This window comes from Oryza sativa, chromosome 10, assembly GCF_034140825.1.
Source record: "Oryza sativa Japonica Group chromosome 10, ASM3414082v1".
Taxonomy (NCBI): domain Eukaryota; kingdom Viridiplantae; phylum Streptophyta; class Magnoliopsida; order Poales; family Poaceae; genus Oryza; species Oryza sativa.
Window position 1 is genome coordinate 3,857,665 of NC_089044.1, and position 11,587 is coordinate 3,869,251.

The 11,587-nt window shown below is 38.4% G+C and overlaps 1 protein-coding gene across 1 annotated transcript; it reads right to left on the reverse strand.

The window, feature by feature from the left end:
• Nucleotides 1–1,355: 1,355 nt before the first annotated feature.
• LOC4348153 (ubiquitin carboxyl-terminal hydrolase 9) lies at nucleotides 1,356–11,237 on the reverse strand. The gene is made up of 13 exons (XM_015758888.3): nucleotides 10,933–11,237; nucleotides 10,123–10,347; nucleotides 9,427–9,571; nucleotides 8,542–8,601; nucleotides 8,349–8,444; nucleotides 7,384–7,776; nucleotides 7,164–7,304; nucleotides 5,686–5,856; nucleotides 3,667–3,924; nucleotides 3,429–3,574; nucleotides 2,559–3,116; nucleotides 2,169–2,442; nucleotides 1,356–2,063 (listed from the first exon to the last, which is right to left on the reverse strand). Exons 1-13 carry the CDS (start codon nucleotides 11,079–11,081, stop codon nucleotides 1,884–1,886), a joined length of 2,796 nt encoding a protein of 931 aa, XP_015614374.1. The 5' UTR covers nucleotides 11,082–11,237; the 3' UTR covers nucleotides 1,356–1,883.
• Between the last annotated feature and the right edge of the window lie 350 nt (nucleotides 11,238–11,587).

Here is an 11,587-nt window from a genome sequence, read left to right on the forward strand (position 1 = left end):
AGTTTTTTATGGAACGAATATAAAGTCTCCTGATGCCAGGATATAAAATTCATCTTCCATTATTTTTGCTTTAGTATAAAAGTGCCAATAGTCTTTATCTAATTCAAGCTATGAGGCTAGGCGGCTATGAGCAGACCTTGAGGAACCGTTGAAAAACAATATTATCTTTTAGAATGACAATCATGGAAAGATCCAATGATATATATTTTAAACGGTGGATTGTACTTACGATATCAATAACATATTTTACTATTTCCATGGGAGAATGAAAATGACTGCAAAAACTCTAGAAAGGAATGAAACTATCCCATTCTCACAGCTAATGGTGTTTTGGTCAGAAGCAAACCGAAGAATTTATAAATAATTCAGTAAATGTCACACGGATAACGCATTCAAAAGGTTGTAAATATATTCCAATGAAGGAGGACAAGATTACGTCTTACTAGCTCCCCTCCCAAAATGTATGATACTGTTGACTTTTTGCAAAACGTTTGATTATCCATCTTATTTAAAAATTAAAAATTTAGTATTAATATGTAAAGGTATGAGTTAAGATTGTGGTTTCTTTGATGATAAAACAAGTCAACTAAAAAGTAATATTTATATATATATTTTGACTAGGACTAATGATCAAACGTTATGCAAAAAGTTAACAGTATCATATAACTTCAAACAGAGGTAGAAGTAGAACCAGATAGTTTCTAAACAATTAACCACACCATGCAAGACAAATTTGGCTGCATCTTATAATTCTGTATTTTTAAACAGAGGACAAGTATGTCGTTGAACTTCGCAGTCACTATTGACTATGGCCCTTCATCCAATTTGACATTGACATTGTGTGTGATCCTACATAGTTGAATCTCAGATACTTGGCTCAAAGTATGTCCAAGTGGCTCTTGTAGGATTTAAATTAATTTTCGTTTCTTATATAAAAAAACTGCATTTGCTGCAATATGCATTTCACCAGTTAGCGAATAATGATCCAATTCATGTTGAAGCTTGGTTCGAAAAAAAACCAAACTACATTTGCCGACGCAACAAGAATTATAGTTTCTGACTTGTTCCGTTTAGCATTGGTATTTGATAGCCAATCCCAATTGATAGCTGATAGATACAGCATAAACAATGGATATTACAGGGGGAGAATAGCAATAGCCAAAAAAACGTACGTCACCAGGATAAGATCGTGGTTATCCCAAATCAAAGTTGGACAAATGGAAACAATTGCAGACATTAATTAACCAATTAAAACAAGTCAGATTTCTAATATATGTGATCATTTTAGATAGCCAAGTAGGCAATTCAAGGGATTGATTTGCTCACAACACGATACATGGCCACAGCATAGTATATTGGTTATGAATCGAATAGTGTATTAGAAAATCAATATATCGTCAAGACCTATAGTATGTAGCAGATATGATTCCAGTAAAATAAGAACATGAGTAGATGTAGCTCAGCAAGCAAAAATGCAGTACATTGGCTTTTTCTCTGGTTCTGACGCAGCTAGTTGCAGTACCAATTTTCCACCACCCATCCAACCACAACAATAAGATCACGTAAATTAACAAGACCTGCTGCTGTACATCAGCATATCGGCAAAGGAAGTTTTAGTAAACATATAGCCGGCAACATTTCAACGATTCGCTAAAAGGGCAAGACAGGAGATATTGGAAGCCCTAATCTGCATGAGAATGGTTGTAACATATTGGAAGATGATGCTAACGAGATGCTGCACCCTCAAAACCTCCACGGTTGGATGGACCTACCATAAACCAATACTCAGTGCCCAAAACCAGCAAATAAGAGTCCTAGCAATCTTCTCAGCAGCATATGTATTGCCCAGAAAACTATGCCATACTGAATTCTCGCCTTCAAATCTATGTGTCCAGCGAATCAACCATATCAGTGTCCACTGCAACATTTTTAGACACACTGCAGGAGCTGCTACCAACTCGCCGATAGAACAGGAGATAAGCTGAGGATGTCCTGATGTCCTCTTCGCCAACAGATGAAACGTGGCTATCATCAAAATGATACCAACTGTCCTCTTCTACTAACTGCAGATACAAAATGTACAGCAAAAGGAATTCAGCAACCAACAGGAAACACCTACTAAGTTAAAAGGATATGCAAGGCCTAGGAAAACTTAGCCCAAAAAGTACCTTTGCATACGCAGAGTAGTGACCACCACCCATTCCGCCGTAATGATTGATCACTGCATAGAGTTCATAAATGGGGGGCTGATCACCTCTTGAGTGATTTGCATATCTACTCATATCAAGATCATGGATTGGAAAGTTGACAAAGGTATCAAGCTTGTTCTTCATAAACCGGCTGTATGAGAACCTTTTTAAGTGAACTACCAATATCTCAGGCAACCTCCATAAGTCAAGCTTTTTGCTGGCTTGCTTGTGCTCCGTGCATCTCGGACAGTACCTGCTCAGATAAGCAAGAAAAGTGATGCAAGCTCAGACATTGACCAAGGTGCTTTCTTTATGGAAAAAACAGAGCAATTTGCAAGTATCAGTCAATAAGACAGAAATAATACTAACCACATGTCATCAGGGCCCAGAGGTTCATCCTTCAGAAAAGCATCTAAGCATGAAAATAAATTGACTGCTTCTTGCCGATTTTTCTTTGACATAAATCCAGGCTTGAAGACCACAGAAAGTTCATCCATGTACTTAATGTCATATACTTCATGTTCTCTATCAGACCAGTCCATTAATAACCTCATGGTCGACCCAGGAACACCGTTAGAATCTGCATCAATATGCTCTCTCTTATTAGCTTTATCATCAGTCAACCAAAGCTGAAATGGCAAAACCTCTTCATCAGCTGCTTCCTCATCCACATTTGATGTAGATACATCTTCCTCACAGGTGACACCATTGTCTGTCAGTACAATACCATCCAGGCTAGGTCCATTGCTATTTAACTTGGTTGCAGATTCATCCAGAGTATGTACTTTTGCCCGCACAAATGGAGCCAGAAGTGAAGAGACAGTTGCATAAATATCAGCTTTTCTTGTAGAGTCACTTGGAATACAAGTCACAAGAGGGCTTCCAATTAGCTTCCGACTAAGATTAAACATGGACTCTGAAGTATATCTGCATAAATTAACAAAACAAATCAATGTGTAAGCACAAAAATGGAAACCAGTTCCAAGGAATAGAATAGTAGAAAAAAGAAAATCACTACCATCAAATACATGGCATGTATCTGAGGTAAGAAATCTCAATGTCTGTAGCATTTTTTTTGTCAGCTACACTAAACTATTCTCACGAATCATAAGCACAAAATTCTCACTAGAACCAAAATTCAAATAAGGGCAGGGTTCACCTATTCTAAGGAGCAACAATAGATGAACGGACATCATGGAAACACATATGTGGTCCTTGCTAACATAATTACAGACTCACCTATCAACCACCCGATGCAGGATCTCTACCCTCAAGAGATTTTCAGAGCCAACCGGTAGCCTGTAAGCAACAAGTTTGTCTTCATCTTTTACATGACAAAGTGGTTCTGATGGGTTCCAATAGCGGTAAATCCGATGATCATATACCTAAAGAATATGATGTTTATTAGCTATTTACTGAAAAAGAGTTATGCTTCAAATAACACCATTGCTACATAAGAACAAACTGGATTTTTTACCTCTGCAAGTAACAGTGTTTCGCAACTTTGTAAGCAACACATAACACTCAGAGATTTTATAAGATCTCCACAAACTCCATTCTTTTGTACCTTCACAGTGTAAGGCATGGGAAGGGCATCTCCAGTACCACTAAATACAGTTACATTAATCATGCGAGTAACTGTTGAGGGCAATGGCAGTGACAAGTACATGAATGGGTCAAATGTAACTGAGATTTTCTTACAATCTGGGCAAACCAAAGTGGACTTGTACTGACCCTGAAACATCAACCAAATGAATTGATGTTACTGCAGAGATGTGACAATTAACAATTATCGTACACCACAAAATACGCCAAAGGGGAAAATGCTACTGAAATTTGAACATGTATATACTCCCTCCTTATAAAAATATAAGGTGTATTCACTGTTATTAACGTCAAGACTTTGACCAACAATTTCTTTATTACTAACATACATATCATTTATGTGACTCAAAAGCATATCATAAGAAAGTTCCTTTGAATGTGAATCTATTAACATTGATTTTGCATCACAAAAATTATATTCTAACATAATAATTGTTGGTTAAAGCCTAATCCAAAAATAACATATGCCTTCTATTTTTGTATGGAGGAAATATTACAGAATGAAAGCAAAATAACTATACTATCTCTCCCACTTCCTAAAATAGCTTCAAGAAACATCAATCATGTTTCACCATCAGAGAGCAATCATTAATCAACGCTATAACATTGTTCTTTAGTATTTTCTTCTATTGAAAATACCCATCACTGCTTCATAAATCGACCAAGTAATAACCAACAATTGGTTCAAGCCAGATTCAACTCAAGACATAGCTTGATACAACGGTGCCAACCACATAAGTGGGTTCACAGGTCGACCCACTTGTCCCAACATATATACTAACCGATCAGAAATATCCAACAAATTCTACAGTGCTAACTAATAATACCAAGCACCAGAACTAGCTAGTATCTTGCACTCAGCAGCAAGTAAAAGGCTGAGCAGTTTGTGAGGTAAATCTTGGTACGCTACATCTGCTTGCAGACAGACCTGGCCTAATCTTTCAGGCCTAGTCTCAAGAAGATAATCATTGCAAAAGCAGCAAGCAATGGAAAAGGTATACTGATGAGTGGTGAATAGTTGTGAGCATACATAAACCTAATACCAAAATGAGCCATGCCACATTCAGGATTTTTGTATTTTCATTTCCAGTTTGATTTTAATTCTCTTTGTTCGGTAAATGGCTTTAGATCATTATGCCATGTTAAGGTACAAAATATGCCAACCAGCAACCAATCATCATGCCAACGGCTCAAGCACATCTCACGCCCCTACCAAACCACAACCCTACATTCCCGACTAGATTTTCTATTACATCTCTTTCCTCCCTCGGTTCCACAGTTTCACCAAATCAATTCAACGACAGAGCAGCGCAAGGCATGGCAGGCAGTCACAGAGCGGCAGTGGCACAGCAGGCCAGCAAAGGAGCAACGTCAAGCGGCACAGGTCAGCATTGGCATGTTCCGAGGAGAAACAGATACTGTTTTCTAACTGAACCAAACTGAATTATTCGGTTCAGGAGCTCTTTTTTGTGCAGCAATCATTCTGGTTACCACTATTTCAAAACCGGTTGTCAAAAAATAGAAAACATCCAACAAAATTAACCAAAAACTGAATATCCCCACTACTTATGAGGGCTCTACAGAAAATAGTACCCGTTCTCATCCCAAAAACGGTTAAATTTTTGTGATATAACCACTGTTGAAATTTCACCTGATCCCTGCCTCAAAAAATAACCTGTTTCTTTAAAAAAGAAAATAAAAACCTGTTGTCTGATTACAAATAGTTTCAGCATTACCAAGTTCATTTCCATAATACGAAGATGCCTAAAGAACAACCAGAGATAGGGAACCCTTATTCAAAAAAATGCAGAAATATCTTTAAAATAATTCCAGATCCAAACAATATTTGCTCCACATGGTAAACATATACACGTAGCAAAGATTTCATTACCTGGAATTTATCAACAATTATAGAATCATTTCGAGCTTTATGGTAATTCCAGCATTCCTCAGCAAGTTCTTCATCAGGACGGCCATCGGCATCCTTTGCTTCAATATATGGTTTCTTTTTCACACGGTTGAGATCTTCATGCAGACCATCCAATAGAAATGCAAGTAACTCCTGCATAAAAGAGGGGCAATAAGTAACAGATCAATCTTCTTTAACAAAATGTGAACAATCTAAATTGCCAAATTTTGTCAAATAAATATAGCTTATCCAAACAAGAACTAAACGACAAGATGAGGGAGGCACTAATATATCAAAAAGCATAATAAACAATCCCTTATTCCGAAAGACACATTTATTAAAGGTTGCAACAGGTAATATTACACAATGAAAAAAAAATGTATGGAGAAATACATCAAGTTCTGAAAACAAGCAAAGCAGGGATGCATAAGTAGTGATAAATAGGATGCATCAGTTCACAAAATGACAACAAACTGTATACAAGACGATGACGGTTATAAAAGAGAAGATTACAGCAAGGAAGATAACAGGGACGCAATTAAAACAGATTCTAAAGATGGAAAACATATTCAGGAAAAGAGCTGAAAACTTGTGTCAATGTGTGGCCAAAAAGGATGCACCATTTATCAGAACAGCGAACAAGCCAAAAAGCAGAGACAATTTATCTCTTTGACAGGACATGTTGATTTATGCTACAAGTCGTTGACTTTTTTTCTAGTCAAACTTCTTTAAGTTTGACCAAGTTTATATAAAAATTTAGTAACATCTACAACACCAAATTAGTTTCATTAAAACTAACATTTAATATATTTTGATAATATGTTTGTTTTATGTTGAAAATGTGTCTACATTTTTCTATAAACTTGGTCTAACTTAAAAAAGTTTGACTAGGAAAAAAGTCAAAACGACTTATAACAAAAGTTTGAGAAACATAGATATAATCATAGTTTGACACAATTTAAATAAACAACCAACACTATGGTTAAAAAACAAATTTCACAAAACCTCAGGTTTGGAACGATTGTAACGCAAAATCCCAGCTTTTATAATTTGTTTCGAAGAACCCCAAATTTTTGGCCACACTCTTATACCACTATTTATGCATAACACTTGTACAATAAAATAGTATGCGGTATTGTTTTTAGTACATGTAAGAATTAGACCTGGGAGTTTTATTACCCAAAACCTAGGGTTTTGTAATAAAATCTCACAAGAAATTAATGCATATGTACTTCGGAACTGAAATGTGCCTTAACACTAACAGTGCACCGGTGTGTTGAAATGAAAATTAACTTCATAGTTCTGGGACACAACAGCATGTTATCTTAAAGTAAGAAATACGTTTATAATGTACGACTAATTAATGGAAGTTACAAAACAGAACAAAGGTGCAAAACTCAGTGTCAGCACCATTTAACAGACATTTATAAGAAGTGTTTAGGAGAAACATTCGGAGCAACCTGAGAATCATGTTGATTGTATCCACTGAACTGTGGAGCAAAACGAGAAAGTTTTGTCTTGAATGGACGTGGAGCTATAGAAGTTCGACCAGCTGACCAAAGTTTTCTCAGTAATTCTCCAAATGCTGTTGCAAGTTCACCCTGCTCAATGGAGATGTTCTCAGAAATCACCAATAAGATCATAAGTTCGCAATCTACATAATAGGACAACATGCATTACCTGTAGCCCAAGTGGATTTTCTGTATTTATCTCCCGACTGTAATCCTGTAAAAAGTACTCCACCAATGGAGGTGTATGCACCAAGGATTGTATAGCACTGTTCATGAAACATGTATTTCCCAAGTTATGTAAACCACTCAGTCCATGGATATCATCCTTTGTGCCATTGGAGAAACTATAACCATCTTCTGCGTCCCTTAATAAAGGACTAAAGCTATTATCTTGGGAAAAACTGGAACCAAATCCAGATGAAAAACCATTTGAAAATGCAGGACCTCCAGCAATTGAAAACGATGATGTTGAGGGTTCCAACGGAATTAATGCTAGTTCATTATTTGATCTTGTACCAAGATCCGAACACCAAGCATCATCTGCCTTTGCCTCTATGATAATCTGCAAGCATAAAGAAAGAAGTTGCATCTTCAGTTAATGTACAGACAGAAAATAGAAAATTGTTGGCTTGCCAACAAAATAGGGGTAAATCGTTAAGAATAATAAGATTCAGGACACCCACAATACAGATAGTGAACATCTTAGAAGCAATAGTACATATTCATACCAGTACATATTCATACCCGAACATTGCAATGGTGCAAATGTAAACCATATTCATATGATAAAACACACTGATCAGAAGCATATTCATATGATAAAGACAAATGAGCCAACTTTATTAACTCAAAAACAATTCTCATGTCAACCATAATAGAACTTGAAAAGTGCAAATGTAAATTAAGATAATAAATTAAGCAATATTTAGGAGTTAGACAATTTATGACAAAGTCATTATCCATGTGCAAGGTGACATCCTAAGGCAGACAGCAGACCATAGATGAAAAGGGCGCATAGCAACAATAACAACAAAAAGCCAGCGACCATCTCGCTGCCAGAATAAAGGAAACAATCATAGGTTTCAGCAGATAAAACAATAGATATGTGAATGGGAATTGCATAGTGCATAATACCTCCTGGTCCATCATCAGTTGAGCTTCCTCAACCGTCTCATTAAGATTTATCAGTTTTTTTCCCTTTGTCTTTTGGTAAAAATCCCAGATGTCGATCTGAAGCATTAAAGTAGATGGAGCAAAGAATCATATACATAACCATAACTGACACTACAGATAGAGATATTAGATGAATAAATGATGATGCTTGTACCTTAGACTGTTCGACGGACAAAAGTGAGCAAACCAAGCTATAGAGCTCACTAACTTTGGCCTGAAAGCACCAAATACAAACGTCAAAAAATAAGTCAAGTCAATTGCACAAGAAACTAGAGTATCCAAGAAAGAAGATAATAGAAAGTTAACAAATTTACTGTTCAACAAAAGAGTATCTAAGAAAGAAGATAGTAGAAAGTTCATCTTTCTACTTTTTTAGTAAAAGTGCTATTAGTTCAAGCAGTTAGTAAAACCAGCATTCAAAGTATTTGCCATTGCGCATCAAATTTGTAACATTTTTTTCCTTCTGGTAATAGTCAACCAAAAATATCAGATCAAATTCTGAAATTCAAGGGCTCAGCATACCAAAGTAGAAGATCGCAACAAGCAGGTGATGAACAGATGCGATTTCTTTGACACTTCATCACAAAGAGGGAATCCTCATTGCTTTATTTCATATAATGCAAATGTGTAAGCACTGGTTTTTATTTGACAAATGTGACTCTCCAACAATGTGATCAAGGTATAAAGAATGCCTAAACTGATCATCTAACCTATCAAATATAAGAAATGCTCCGATTTGTCCCACACAATAAGCACAGATCAAGGAGGCATGATGGCTAAGATAAGCTAATGTGAAATACAACCAAATGTTAACCACACAACCTCTTTGAAGCAATAAATTAGGGCTGGATAGTGGAATCATCATTGTAATAACTACACTATTGATTTCATCATCAATGGATAACTATGGAGGGACTACATCCCAAAAGAAATGCCAAACATTATGAAACCAGGGAAGTTTCAAGGAGCATCAGTCGCATTATTGACGGTTAATTACATATGAAGCACAATGTCACAATATAAATCAAATATACCATACCTTTCTACTAATTCTGATAATTCTCTCCAAGCTGTCTCTTCCATCAAATAATTTCAGACGGAGGGGATAGACATCCACAATGTAACTTCTGGAAGTTGGACTACTACAAATTACTCTTCTTGAGAGTTCTGGTCCACCTTTGTACCTGAAAAGTATTCATGTGTCCATGAGTTGATGATCCCAATTGAAGAAGAATGTATTCAAGTACATTAGGCCATGGACATTAGGGATAAGTTATGGTTACACTAGTATTCTGGCATAATCCATTGAAGAGCAACCTGACCTCATGAGTGAAAACGCGTACAGTATGCATTTACCAGTTAGCACATCATTGTTTTAAACAAATATCAACAGGAAACAGAAAAATTGAATAGGGCAACAACTAATTGCCAACAGACTGAGCAAACAGGACTACAAACCAGGCTTTTTTGGTTTGCACCTAAGTGGAGCACATGCAATCTACAATGTGGCATATCAAAGCCCTGGCAGCCCAAGCTTGGCCAAATGAACAAGAGCGCCTAAAGAAAATAAGAACTAAAAAAATGTCGCAAAATGGAACTGTAGTTATATGATCAAATTTTAATCAGGCAACCATTTTCTCTCATGACAAAAAGTAAAGAGACAAACCCGTGGTTTTATGGGTACAACAAACTTTCTGACATGAAGGCAGTTAAACAGACATATAACATTGCATACCATTCATGTAGCTTCCTCCATACTTCCTGGGGCACCAAAGCGTAGTCATCTCCTTCCCTCAGGGTTCTTTGAAGCTCTGGCTCATCACCAATACTGCTGCTTTCCTCTGAAACTAGCTTTGAGTTATCTATCTCTCCTGGTCTACTTGGAGCTTGAGGAAGCATGTCAGCATCATTCTCATCAGGTTTGATTAAGCCCACATAGCTTTGCCAGTTAAGCCACCAGCTGCAACATTTGCAAAGTCCACACGATGTAATTTATCAGTCACAAAATTCAGATAACATGTGCACAGCAACCAATTGAAATGAAATGCGAACGGATTAAACGGATCAACATCAAACAGGAAACCAAGTCCCACAAGCAATGCTGGATGACATTTACTTGCAGCCAACGAGAAGATCCTGCGCATTGAACTACTTGGACAGCTCAGATATATATATATCATGCCTTACTCTATAAACTAGTTTGTAATATTTAATACAGGAGTTTGCAAAAAAAAACATTTTTATTAAAGATATACTACAAAACAACTCAGCATGGTGCCTGACGATTATATCATTTTACTGTAGCGCCCCAACCAACACATCCCCGGAGCACAACAAGATTGGATCGCGACTCCGCATCACGCGCCAAACGGCACGCGTCGGATCCCCAGCCCCAATTCGAACCCCTGGATTTTCCCGCAGCATAGATAAGATCCCCACGGCCGCCACACCGCGGGAAGACGGGTACCTAGATGCTCGCCGGAAAAAAAAATAAAACAAAATAGAACGACACTAAATCAGGAGAGGCCGCGGCGGCGGAGGCGACCTGTGGGAGACGAGGTAGCGGAGATCGCCGTCCTTGACATTCTCCTCGGCCTCCCTGGTGAGCGCGACGACGAGGTCCCGCTCCTCCTCCGCCGTGCACGGGAGGCAGCTCGCGGCGTGGAGGAACCCCTCGGCGCTCGGTATCGTCATCCCCTCCCCGCCGCCGCCGCCGCCCGCGCGATCCCGCCGATCCAGCCCCCTCCCCACCGCCACCGAATCGAGCCCTAGGGTTTGGTAGCTCGCGAGACCTCCTCGCCTTTATTTTTATTTTCTTTTTTTCTCGCGAAACAAGAGGAGGAAGACGATGAGGCGAAGAGAGAGGGAAGGACAGAGAAAAAGAAGGGAAAAAAAAAAGAAACACTCTCCAATTTGGAATTACGGCCTGTCTGTAATAATAATAATAATAATAAGTAAGCGGACGAGGCGGGTCGTAGAATCACCCCACGTGAATGACAGGTGGGGCCGGGGAAGGGTGGGCCCACGTGTCGGTGTCGTTGGGGGCGGTGGTGTGGCGGGCGAGTGTTCTGGAGAGGAGGCGTGCGGCGATCTGGATCCGTACCGTGAGGGGATTCCGCGTTCTTGGTGTCGATGACAGGTGGGGCCCGCTGGAGGTGGGTTTCGGTTTGGCGTGTATTGGCGGCTACGAATACCGCGTG